This window comes from Nelusetta ayraudi, unplaced genomic scaffold (assembly GCF_046127955.1).
Source record: "Nelusetta ayraudi isolate G7.1 ecotype Tasmania unplaced genomic scaffold, CSIRO-AGI_Nayr_v1 ptg000002l, whole genome shotgun sequence".
In the NCBI taxonomy this organism is placed as follows: domain Eukaryota; kingdom Metazoa; phylum Chordata; class Actinopteri; order Tetraodontiformes; family Monacanthidae; genus Nelusetta; species Nelusetta ayraudi.
In genome coordinates, this window is record NW_027466052.1 from 5,358,400 (window position 1) to 5,371,677 (window position 13,278).

At 41.8% G+C, this 13,278-nt stretch overlaps 1 protein-coding gene across 1 annotated transcript; it reads right to left on the reverse strand.

Annotated features, from left to right (window-relative positions):
• Window positions 1-103: 103 nt before the first annotated feature.
• On the reverse strand, window positions 104-13,219 carry LOC142883915 (uncharacterized). Its single transcript, XM_076019244.1, has 15 exons — window positions 13,068-13,219; window positions 10,808-10,976; window positions 10,264-10,454; window positions 9,259-9,363; window positions 8,177-8,315; window positions 6,811-6,964; window positions 5,667-5,799; window positions 5,411-5,563; window positions 4,657-4,694; window positions 4,538-4,567; window positions 4,294-4,460; window positions 2,987-3,417; window positions 2,217-2,316; window positions 1,365-1,629; window positions 104-640 (listed from the first exon to the last, which is right to left on the reverse strand). The coding sequence occupies exons 2-15, from the start codon at window positions 10,934-10,936 to the stop codon at window positions 555-557; spliced, it is 2,121 nt and encodes a 706-aa protein (XP_075875359.1). The 5' UTR covers window positions 10,937-10,976; window positions 13,068-13,219; the 3' UTR covers window positions 104-554.
• Between the last annotated feature and the right edge of the window lie 59 nt (window positions 13,220-13,278).

Sequence of the window (13,278 nt, forward strand, 5' to 3'; positions counted from 1 at the left end):
AAAAAAGTCCAGAGGAAAAAGGGGAGGCGGTTAGAATTAAAGTGGATTTCATCACAACGCTTAGCCCTTTACCTTGCGATAACACATTTAGCCAATCCAAGAGTTCGTTCAGATAGGTTTTTATATGGTTTTCAAAACATTCCGACAATCTAGCAATGTCACATTCCAAACAGAATTTGGAGTGACAAAATGTTTTATAAGAAAGCGATGCTAAGAGAAAGTGTTACCCAAAAAGTAATAAAAGTTGTACTGTTGTTTATTTTCTTTTTCTTTTCTTTTTTTGATGTTTTACGTTTAAGTGTATTAACAACAAAAGGTATGTATAAATGGAACAAATTGGCAGTGCAGGAGTTTTTTTTTTTTTTTTTTTATTAAATCTTTGCACCCACAGACCAGAGCAGAAACTCACCTACAGTATGGATATATATATATATGTATAAATATATATATATATTCTAATAGTGCGTTTTGAACGTGCAGGAGGATCATTTATATGTACCAAACAGGTGAGCAAGAACAACCATGATGTGACAGAGCCAAGGTTCTCCGCGTGTTCAGAGAAGAGGGATGTTTCGGAACAACATGCTGAGGGCCGTCAGGACGACACCTGCTGCCGTCAATGGGGAGGCCAGTTTAGTAGCTGCAACACAAGAAACCAGGTTAATGTCATGTCTGTAGCAAGGACGAGAGCCAACAGTCTAAGATGGTGTTTGGGAGCAAAAGTTGCAACTGCTGAAATATGAAGTGTGTCTCAAAGCACATGTTTTTGCACCAGAGTGCAGACTACTATTGCTGCACTTGAAATGGGGCAAAGGTTTTGCGTGTGCACACTTCACATTTCAACAAACCTCATTCTACTCGTCATTGTCAATTTCTAATGAAGAAGTCCGTACAAGAGCAGGAAACAGTGATTTAAAACCAAGTAAGTCAGTAAGTAAGTAAGTCAGTCAGTAAGTTCTCTCTCTAACAGTCTGGAACAGCACCACCCATCTTAGAAGTTGAGCACTACACAGGAAGTGGACTTCCCTTGTACAACAGGGCATGTAAACAAAGTGAGACGCAGCCACTGCTTCCACTCTGCATCCAGCCCAGTCACAGGTATCAGTCTCAACTGCAATTCTATAGCCAGTTCTCTTTGGATGTTTCACATTTGCTTACAAGAAGGGGCAAGTACAAACCATGTCATTATTACCACTTAGTCTCCTCTCGACAGTTTGAGAAAAATAAAACAAACACATGAAAGAGGAAGTTTTCAGAGCCCAGACAGGTTAATGTGCTATGTGCCTCTATCGAGCCGAGTGGTTAACGATCAGTGGAGAGTTGATCGATATGACAGACAAAGAAATAAATATTTGACACTTTACCATGAGAGGTGGTCGCGACACCCGTTGCTGTGGTGGCGTCTGCCGCGAGGGATGTCGCAATGGATGCCGTGGTGGTTGCCGCAGCAGCGTTTGCTGGTGTAGGCGTCGTAACCACCAGGCTTACACGGCCCGAATTGACGGTGTAGACTCTGGTGAAAAGATTTTGGACCAGCATTTTGGGCTGAATGGATCGGCCGCACATGTTGGGGCACGAAGCGGAAGGCAACGTGGGCATGCACAGATTGACTCGACATTGGATGTACATCTGAAAAACACAGGCGGCAGTGAGAGTTAGCCAAGGTGAAGCACATTGGAGTCCCCCGACCAGAAAGTTCCTTATGGACAAAGTTTTAGCTGCACTTGCAAGCTTCACTGGTTCTTTGTGATGTCTCTTTTTTCTTAGCATGATGCTTGCTAATAGATAGATAGATGTACTTTATTGATCCTAAATTTGGAAACTACACAGAGCTGAGGGAATACATGGCTGCTATACACAATGACCACACAACAGCAGACAAACCTTGGAGCCGCCTTTGTTTGCCATTATTTAAAAAAAACAAAAAAAACATTGATGAGTCTGACATGGTAATAGATGCAAACATGAACGTATTCATTCAGCAGAAGTTAAATATGAATAATGAGTATATGGAATAATGATGGCATCACAGCACAATGTGTGGGAAGGAGACGCTGTTGATATTCATCACTGAGAAACATTGACAAATATTTGAGGGCTGTAGCTGCCACCTCGTGGCACAGATTTGCGCTCGAAGCAGCAGCCGTGGGCTCAATGTGTGGAATCCTGCAGGCAGGCCTGCCAGAAAGCGCTGAACAGTGCTGTGAAATACGCACCTCAGACTCTTGGGTTTCCACCATTGTCAAATTTAGGCGATAAACCCTGGAGGTATTTGTTGATGTAAAAATCTCTACTGCACTGCTGGACGTCGAACACCTGAAGGAGGACGATATGATACATGATATATTACTTTATTAGTCAGCTTATGCTGAAATTTGTCTTGCAACAACAGGACAATGCAATACAATAGGTACAATGTTTCACTTTCCTTAAATGTTTACATTTCATAGGATGCCTAAGCAGTGTCGATGTTTCTTTAATACTACATGTAATACAACTTACTTACAATAGAATACTTCAGAGCCAATATAAGCTCCTCCCCTATGGTCACAGATACAGATTCAGGACAAACAGCCATGTCGAGCTTTGTGCCCTCATCCATCAGACTCATAAATTGCTCATTTACCTTTTAAACAATTCTTCTAATCATTTCTTAGAATGTATTTATTATATGCTGAATGTTGGGACTTATATTTTCACGTTTATTTTATCCTATTTATCTATGTTCATCTCTATTTATTATCTGTATTGCAGTTTTATTATAGCAATTAAGACTGTGGTGCTTGGGAAAACCCAATGGATGCTCTTACATTGTTGAGTGGTTTGTTGTTGTGTTAAGTTATGATATATGTTATCTGTATGCATACTGGTGCTTTTACACAAATGAAGTTCCTAACAGATAAATAAAGTCATTTGAATTGAATTGAATTGAAATGACTGTGTCTCATTGCATATGGTGGCAGGAATGAGGGCATGTGTCACTGACCCTTGCTCAATGAGAGGCTTGCAGTTTGTATAATCATCTGTGGGACACTCCACACATCTCGATATCATCTCGGCCTGCTGTATGGAGCAGTTGGACATCACGTGCAGGTCCAGGGAGTTGAATCTTGAACCGACGGCGCCCTCTTCCACGTTTCGGCGAACTCGATTTGGGACGTCATCAGTGCGAAACCTCGGCTTGCCTGTGAAGAATCTCAGTGGCCCATCACCTGGCTGATGAACTTCAATCCAAACATTTAGCAGACCAAAGGTCTGTTCCTCTGTGGGTATGCTCATCTGGTACTGTGGCCCCTTCACTTGGACGCTGGGGATGCGGCAGGCCAGTGGGAGGATGAGGATGGGCTTGCGTCGGACCACAGAGAGGGTTTTCATACTGTGCAAGGTGTTGGTGTAAACTAGCTCCGAACCAGATTGCTGAAAGAGACGCAAATCAAAATACGTGGTGAGGTTTTGTTAAACTGCAGCAAAAAAGTTTCTATAGTTCAAGGGATAGTTCAACATTCTGGCAAATTCACCTATTTCCATAAGTTCCACCTATAGCGTTTCAGTACATTTCCTTTTAATTATCAGTTAAGTAACGATAGCACTGTCACTCCGCCCACATATAGTCCTGGAAATGAGTTCTTTGTGATATCACAAAGGGGAACTCATACCTCTCCCAGGTTAGTGATCACGGGAGCATGGCATTGGTCCAACCTACATTAGCGGGACAAATTTCCCTTTGGTCCAACCTCCCCTTATCATAACCGTAACCCTAACCCTAACCCAAACCCAAACCCTAAGCCTAAGCCTAAACCTTAACCAATGCCTGACCGTAATGTGTGAGGTCGGGCCAATGGGCAATTTGTCGGACTAATGGGAGGTTGGACTAATGGGCCATTCCCAGTGACAACACCCCAGCCTTGGAACCTTGGAACGCCAGAGTTTTAGAGGGAGGCTGTAAACAGAGGGCAAAATATGCTGTTTTCTGGAGACGTGCAGAGGTTTTTTGGGATAAGTCTCTCATGCATGGCTGCACAGATTGCTGCAAATGATGTAAAAAGACACCTGGATCAATCACGTTGTGTTCTTTACCACTGGCGGTTTGTCATTTATTGCCCAGCTATCTTAAAAAAAGTTTTTGCAGATGCACAAAAGCAAATCCATACGGCATTTTTTCACCAAATGTTTCTGCCATGAAGTTGTCAGCATGCAGCAAGTTCAGGTCCAAACTGTTGCAAGTCAAGTGAGGTGCATGGATCACATTTTAAGTGGAATCTGCTGAAATTAAAAAGTAAAAAAAAGTTTTACCACGATCTTGGTGCCGCAGCCGTCCAGGGAGATGCGTGCCAGCAGGTGTGTGGTGTTGTAGTTGACCCGACACGACGGGCTGTTGAGCTGCAGCTCATTGAGGTTGATGTTGTTGAGGGAGGAGACAGGAAGCACTAGAACCATCTCTGTCTCGTCACACGTCAGCACTGCACGCGGAGGCAGCAGAGAACTTTCAGGATTGACAAAAAACCATGCAAACCTTTTAAAGTGTACTTGATTTTACCTGTTCCAGCAGGTAATGTTGCCATTTCCCCTGTGGAGAGTCAACCAGGTTGATTTCAGTGAATATAACACGTAGTGGCGTTTCGTGTGTAAAGTCATTATAGAGGCTGAAGATCTTACTTTGGTACAGCCAAATGCACCTGGGCTCGGACTGTAAACTGTAAACAACAAGAAGGAACAGTCAGACCTTTATCTTTACAAGCAAGACGTTTGTTGAACAGTGGAAGGTGGTGGCTGAGGACGTTGGCTTTTATATCCATCTCATGACAACTCTTCTTTTGTTGCTTTTTTTTTTCAAACTGTATTTTCATTATTTATTTATTTATTTATTTTTACCTAAACTCTGTTCAGACCTTGGTTGATTTTGCCCAAACATCATGAATTTGCATCAAATCCAGTGAGGCAGCACAGCCAGGCTGTTAGGCGGCATTAGGTGTGTGGTTTCATCGCCTAAATAACACAACATGTGTGTGAGATGCATTTTCTGCGTGTTACATATGGTTTCTGTGGCGGGGTGACCGCAAAGTTCAATTAGTCTCACAGCAGTTGCCCCAGTATGGGGGTCCCAGTGGAAACTGCAACGTTCAGCCTCGCTGTGTAATTTTGAATTCAACCTCAATTCTACCACTTTTTTTTTTTTTTTTGAGGTGTGTGTGTGTGTGTGTGTGTGTGTGTGTGGGGGGGTATTTAAAAATGTCAATTGCCCCCAATAAATTGCAGACTGTAAAATAAACAAAATAACCCTAACCCTGTTTCACAAAGCATCAAAGTTGTGTTCAGACAAATGACTTGGTTGAGTTGGTTGGTGTAAGACCCGCTCCTGGCGGCCCATTCTGGCTCCGCCCTCACCTCCCGCCATCACTGAGCGCCGCACCTGTTTGTGTTCGCGGCGAAGCAGATGGGCAGAAGCCTGGTCAGGTTGTTGGGGCTGCGGACCCACGCCATGGTCATCATCGCCAGGGAGTCGATGGTCTGGAAGCCCGCCCGGAAGAGATCGGGAGGGCCGACCACGGCCACCTCGGACACACTAAAAAAAACAAACAACAAAAGCAGGCCCGGCGACCCAGAGAACCGTGATCCGCTGCTCCGTCTGAAACTGAGGAGAGCTTAAAGGAAGGAACGTGACAAACCTCTCTTCTCGAAACATGTACTGGGCTCTGAAGGTGATTTGCTCGTACGGCAGCACAAACAGCGTGGTGTCCTCGTCGGGGGTCTCGCCCACAGCCATGGGCTCGTCGCTGCAGCTGGAGCTCGACTCCTCCACTGCAGGGGAGGAGAAAATAATGAAGGGCGAGCGCATTCTGACAGCCTTCTTTTTAAGCTTAACAGCAGCGGAGTTCAGTGTTGTGACGGCGACGATCATTTAGCAGCTGCTTTGGTTTGTGTGGTTCAATAACCATGTTATACACATTATCTATTTAACATTTGAGACTTCAGTGAAGAAGTGTTGCATCGAATCAATTGTTCAAAACTCTACGGCTCTCCAGAAAAACAGAATCTTTAGCCCTCTGTTCACAGCATCCTGCGAAAACAATCTTGGCCCTCAATTTTGGAAGGAGACAAAATCACAGTGACCTTTAGGGTTTCCTTAGTAATGGAGTACAAATACTTTGTTACTGTAGATTGACTAAGTAGATTTTTCAGGTATCTGTACTTTACTTAAATATTTCTTTTTCCTGATGACTTGTTACTTTAACTCCCTACATTAGTACACACATATATGTACTTTCTACTCCTTACGTTGGAAAAAAGATGTTCTTACTTTTGTGTTTAAAAGCCTTTAAAATATATACATTTTGTTCAAAGTAATTCACCTAATATTTATTATAGTTGTTGTTGCTTGAAGTGGAGCTATTTGAACTATGCTGCTGTGTAGTTCAATATAAAACTGGATCATATTTTAGATGGAGATTATTAGTACCTCAGCTTTGAGATCACTGCTCAGTATGTTTTCAGTACAGAGAAAAATAACAATGTAGAAAATAACATGATTTATTGTTATGAAAAGTGTAAACATCCAACGATGGCTCACTGCATAATACAATATTGTACTATATGAAGATCTAAAGCTGTACAAACGTTTTCATCAGAACGTGTATTTTCTTACTTTTACTGAAATAAAAGAGTGGGATTCAGTACTTTTACTTAGTGTGAATACTTTTGCCACCTCTGTCCTTGAGTTCACGCAAATTGACCCTTGCCGAGGATGCACCTGCAAGGAATTAAAAATACAATGACACTGCTTTTGTTGCCATATTTTGTGGAGGGTCTCACCAGTCAGCGAGAGGTGCACTGGGACGGCGCTCATGGCTGAGAGTGCAACTTTCGATTGCTTCCATTTGGGCACAGGAATGTGATCCTCAGCCATCAGGTAGATGTAATATTGCCCTACTGGTGCCTTCCCGGTGAACGTGAACATGCATTGATCCTGTTTGAACAAACAAATCAATGAAAAAAAATAAGAGAGTTAAAAAGTCCAATTTTCTCAGGCAGGAAAAAAAGTGTTTGGTGACACATGATCAGAGGAACAATTCTTTGTAAATTAAACAAAAAATATAGACTTGCACTGTGCAATTGTCTGGGGTCAAACTCAATCTGTCACTGCAGGTTAATAAAGGGGACCAGGTGAGTCTCAACATTCACACGGATGTGACGAGAAGGCCATTATCAAGTCAAGTGCTTCCTGGCAGCTGCTGCCAGTATCTCCGCTTTGTTGGCCGGCCAAGAATCTTCCTCAGTGCGTCGGTGACAAAATGGGGATTAAACAGCAGCTGCGGTCAAACTGATGACTGATGACACAGTCCCACACTCCCTGTTTTCACAACACATTCACATGTGCATTTTGGTCTCTCACACGTCCAAACAAACAAACATTCCCATTGCTATACATAGTATTTTTCCTCACTTTATTTCTGCATTGACTAAAGCTATTTTTCAATTGGAAGTTTTTCAATGCATTTTTTTCTCTCTCTTTTGAAATTTTTCTATATTGCACTGGTTTTCAGCAGTTAATAAAGATGACAAATAAAGGCTTTATAACATTATAACTAGCACACACTTTTAGTACACAAAAATGTTTTTGTTACTTAATTTGTAGACACATCTACTATGTGTGTTTATTGCCCAAACATTACTTTATCTTGTATAATGCATCGATACACAATCAGTCAACACAGAATTGTTGTTCTTACAAATGAAGTAACTGGTGTATATTACTGTAGGAACAGTACTTTATAGATTATTAATAAAACATTTACACTACTAAACTCAAACTGATCTACTAAAAGTCTACTTAATATTCTCAATGGCAACTTCGGGGTTGCGTCCATCTTGTACCACTAGTTGCACGTGTTCATTTTTCATCATAACAGAAATGATTATTTCTTTGATCTTACAGCAAACTGAAGCAGCTTGTATCATTCACGCCCTATTCTTGAACTATAATAAATCATTGATTCCATGATGCATCTAAGTCCATTTCACACATCCGTCTGTCTTTTGAGCCTCAGTTATTTCAGATCTACTCATACAGCATCCTTCAGTTAATGACAAAAACCTGCAGTAACTTCAATTAGGAGACGTGCAGCCAACAAACAAAAGCTTTGTGAGTCCACCGCGTGCTGCTCGGCCTCCCGCTCACCTCGTCCAGCTCGATGAAGGAGTGACGTGGGCAGCTGACGCACTCTCCCAGGTCGGCGTCAGCGAAGCGGCACCGCACTCTGTCGCCGTCCGGGTCCTTGGTGGACAAGTGGAAGTGGTGTGGGCAGTTCACACGGGCCCTGATCAAAGTCGCACAACAAAAACAGCAACAACAGCACGCACACACACACTGATCAGGTTCTCGGACTTGAACTACGCCAGTTCACAGCGAAACAAAAACTGCATTTTTATTTTTTTAAAACGCAAAATATGTTTTGTTTTTGTTTTTCGCACACAATCTAACGCATACATCTAAGGAAAATCCCCATGTTGTCTGGGGTCATTTACTCTTTGATTGAATTGACATTGATGTAATCTTCTCCCAGGGATGTAACCAAAGGGTAACTGAAGTTACCTTCAGGGCAAATGGCAACCATTGACAAACGCTGGCAAAAAAACAAAAAAACATCAACAGTCAAAATTATATCTAATTAAAGTCTATCCAATTAAAGCCAGAGAACGCTGGCTACGGTGTCGTTAATTAACATGCCAGAGCACATTCCAGGAATGACATGACAGCCAATGATGATCCGTCCTGTCCTGTTTGTCAAAGTATCTCATAAGTGTGATTTGTGTATGTTGTGGCTTAAATGGCATCATTTGTTTTTCTTCAAATTATATTTCCTGCTCTGTAACTAATGTGGCAGATTCTGGTTTTATCTACTTATTAATATATTTCTTATCTGCAGCTTCAAACCTTTTATTTAATTTCTGACTGATTTTATTTTACTTTGCATGTGCTTTTAACTAGGAGGACACTATTTCATTTATCTGTACTTGTACCTAGAAATGACAAATAAAAAACCTTTGACCTTTGGAGATTATTGAAATGTAAATTGCAATATAAATAAAATGTATTAGAATTTTTTTTATTAACACTTAACAAAACAGCACCTAGACTAATTCACTGGAAGCAACAGAGGCAGTGAACCCTTGTGTGTGTGTGTGTGTGTGTGTGTGTGTGTGTGTGTGTGTGTGTGTGTGTGTGTGTGTGTGTGTGTGTGTCTGACTGTTTTGAGTCACCTAAGTGGAGGTGGGAGCGCCACATAAGCAGGATTGTTGAGCCAACCCGTGTTCCCGCGGACTACTGGCGGTGTTTTCAGGGACACAAACATTTCTGTGTTGGACCTAAAAAACAAACAAACATTAAAGAGAATAGTAGACGTGGAATGCAGAATTCTGACACCAACCATCCATATTTGCTTGAAATCATTCAAATCAGTGTTGTAATCACAGAGAAAAGGTGGAGGTCTTTGCACACACAGCTCGGTTTGACACTGTTCAGCCAAAAACCTTTAATTCGACACAAAGCAAGTGAATGTCTAACTATCATAAATATCCACCACTTATGTGGATAAGTGGGCACTTCCTTAATTATTTTGCCACGCCAAATGAAAAGTTTCCTAAAATAAAAATTTGGATTTATCCAAAGTATCCATGTGGTAAAAACCCTGAAAAGTTTTAGAAAATCATTGAACAAAATTTAAGTTATAGACAATCTTTTTATTTTTATTTTCATTTATTTATTTTAAAACTGAACCAGCTAGCAACAACGTGAGGCTTTCTTTTGGCACAATTAGCCACATGGCTTCCAAACACCACCTTTTCCATTTGATTTTCTTTTTTAAACCATCCAATTGTGATGCTAGCCAGAGCAACATCCACGCTAACTCACTTTGACCTCTTTAACAGCTGCAAAGCTCGCAGCGCAGCTACCTGTGTTTAAGGACGCCTTGAAGCAGCTGCTTGCTAAGAAAGCTGATTAATAATAAAATGCTGAAAACAAGTGGAGGAAAGAATGATTTCTAATCGAGGGTTGGGTAGATGAGCGCGCAAAGTTTCCATTTTAAAACTCTTCGCCCACAGGCTGCATTGCAACATATTTTCTGGAGTGCAGCCACAGCGAGTCTGACACACCCAATCCTCCACCTTCACCTGTGGCTAGACTCAGACAACTCTGACCTCGGGTGTCAGAATACAAGGAGGCAAGAGAAGGAGGTCATCAGTGCTTAAAGGTTTGTGTCGTACCCTAAAGTGATGCTGCCGCTGTAGTTGCTGGGGACGGTCTTCTGCCACTGGCGGACACACCAACCAGGGTCGGGCTTGAAGCCGTTGAAGGGCAGCGACGTGCTGTGGACGACGCAGTCCTCTGCACTGGCACACAGGCCCGAGAGAGAGGGACACGGCGTGGGAGCGATGGCGCTGAAGTGAGCGCGCACCTGCAGGAAGCAGAGAGACGGCGTGAGCAAAGATGACCACCAACCATCCTCCAACCCACCTTCTGGGAGGAGACCCAGAAGTTCTACATCACTGAAGGGCATTCAAATATGTACAATCATCTATTTTCTGTTTCAGTTTATTTTATTTTTATTTAAAAAATAAATAAATAAATAAATAAACTTTGACTGTTTTATATTACCACTGTTTGAATTGAACACGTCTTTTTCTGTTGTTTTATTCATGTTCTTTTCATGCACAGCCACAAGGTGACTCCCCATACGATAATAATTTTTAAGTTTGGATCTAAAACACAAAAGAATTAAAGTCCTGAAGTGAAAAAAAAGTTGCCTACCATTTGTCCATTGCTGCTGCTCAGGGGAACCACGTGGACCGTGAGCCCTAGAGAAGTGGCCTCGCCGAGGGAGGAGACCACCAGTAACAGCGCGAGGCTCTGCAGCACAATCCTCAGTTCGTTTCTCATCTCGGTCAAACCAGAACCTGCGGAGAGCCTGTGAGGGAAACTGAGACGAAAGCAGTTTCAGTCAGGCAGGTCTCATTTTTAATGGAGGGCTGACAAAAGCTGATCTGCGGTTTGTACTCCGAAGACGTCAGAGTGATGTAGGAGCTGACAGACACGACAATAGCTGATCTAACTGGTACCTAGGCAAAATTCCTGCTATCTATTAGCGCTTTGCTACGGTTTGACAGAATGAATTGAAATAGTTAGTAGTGCTTCGACAAAGCTTGAATAAAAAAAAGAAAAAAAAGATTTAATTCTAATAATTGTACTGCGCATTTTTCCAGCTTGAATTTTTCTTACACTGTTGGGTCAATATGAAAAATGCCCACGTTTGAATATTGAACTTGAACATGTAATGAACTTGAGACCAAGGTGAGCAGTAGACCACTACACCAGTCAAACACCAATGCTTTTTCTCTGTGGCTCAGTCAGTTCTTTTGCATGTCTGTACATTTTTGGACTCGCTAAGTACGGTTGCCAGACGCACTGTTTCAGGGTCCAATATCATTTCTTTTTTTTTTTTTTTTTTTTAATTTATTTGCATCCAGGCCTGCTGTGCTGTCGCTGAGGTGACCATGCCTGACTGTGGATGTTCACTGTTGTATATCTCTTGTCTTATCCTGCATCGTCGTGTTTCTGTTATGGATATGGATTGTAAAATAAATTGGCCTTCAGGGATTAATAAAGTGTAACAGACTGTTCGGTGCGAGAGGAGGTGTGTCCCTCTGGGTTGCCGTAGGGCGGAAGAAAAAGGAGAGGAGAAGAAGTTGTTCTGTTCTGTCCGACAACATTAAAAACATACGAAACAGGACACTGTCCACCTGTACTTTCGTCTCCTGTCCCGTTGATTGCTCCCGTACACCCACACAATATAACCGCACCCGGGACGCTCGGCTACAAAAGTATTCTGAATCTGAATCATTTTACTGCTAGTGAAAGATTTAAAGATTACAATTTTATATGTAAGTGTGGCTTTAATATAGTACAGGACGGCGTGACTGCTCCGTACATGACTGAATCATCACGGGTTTGCTAAAAATAAGCGCTCACCTGTCGCCTCAGGCACAGCGCCGCAGGTATCAGATGCACCTCGCATGCACCTCTTGTGTTTGCGTTACGCTTCTATTTCATTTAAAATTAGAGAATATCCACAACAACAAAAAAAAAGCAAAAATAATTGACTGAGTCAGAAAGTGAAAGTGTCAGTGTTCCACTGCTCGCTTCAATTTACAAGAGGTTCAAAAGTGCGACAAGCGACGGGCTTTTGATCGCACGTTGACTTCTTTTTTTTTTTTTAGGCCGTTTTTAAATGATAAACTTTTACTGAAATCTAATATTTATTGCCACTCGGTTTTGAGATTGATCAGAAGATTTTGTTATTCCTTTGCCGTTTTAACGATGGTTTACAAAAACAGGTTTCTAACTGGGACAGATTCACAGGTTACTAAAAAGGAATAGAAAAGCCAAAGCAAAATGCACGTCATGCAATTACAAACCGCAGAATACAATTAACAAAATTTACTAGTTATACACTAAACGTGTGTTTTATAACTGCGTTTCTCAACCGGTGGGTCGCGGAGCTGTTTTGAATGGGTTGTGGCTTCGTTGGCAGTTTCTAGAGAAAAAACATTTATTTTGCAGTGCACACAGGTCAATTCAATCATTTCAAAAATGTATTTATGGGACGTAATAGTGAGTGGGCTATTGTTTTTATTTTTGTGGAATAAATTTGGGCTGCAACTTCATTGTAAGGAAATGAAATGTGGGAGCCGAGACTCCACCAGTTGAGAACCACTGTTTTATAATATACTAAAACATGAAATTTTCTTTTTGTTCCCATTCGCTCAGTTTTACCATCATTTATAAATAATCAAAAAGCAATCATTTCATAACAAAACACTTAACACTTATGCGTCAAACGAGCTCCTGGAAGTCCAACTGAGCTAAACAACAAACAACATCTTGGTTCTCAAGTTGAGAGGCCTTTTCACAGAACAGGTTTCATGCCAGCCTACGGAATGCTTTACGGAGAATTTATCATATATTTCCAAATACTGCAAACACAAAGCAGAACGAATGAAATAAATCTTACCTGAAACCAACACGTCTTACTCTTTACAACCCAACCATGCACTTGAGATCCATGCGGTGCCCAAGACTGGTTTATTTGTGAGCTACAGGTGGGGTTAAATTTGGGAAGTGATGGAATGGAGGTAAACCAGTTTTACGAGAGGTCTAGAAAAAGAAGGTGCACGTCAGAAGGCCGTCACTACGACACATGATAGTTATGTGTTCACTGCAGC

Bases quoted from the DNA above. Each gene is read 5' to 3' on its own strand.
- LOC142883915 (XM_076019244.1), bottom strand. From the start codon at position 10,936: ATGAGAAACGAACTGAGGATTGTGCTGCAGAGCCTCGCGCTGTTACTG. The intron at 8,316-9,258 runs GTGACTCAAAAC...GACTTTGATCAG, and splicing joins GCGCTCCCACCTCCACTTAG to GGCCCGTGTGAACTGCCCAC. The intron at 3,418-4,293 runs GTAAAACTTTTT...CGTCTCTTTCAG, and splicing joins GCTGCGGCACCAAGATCGTG to CAATCTGGTTCGGAGCTAGT.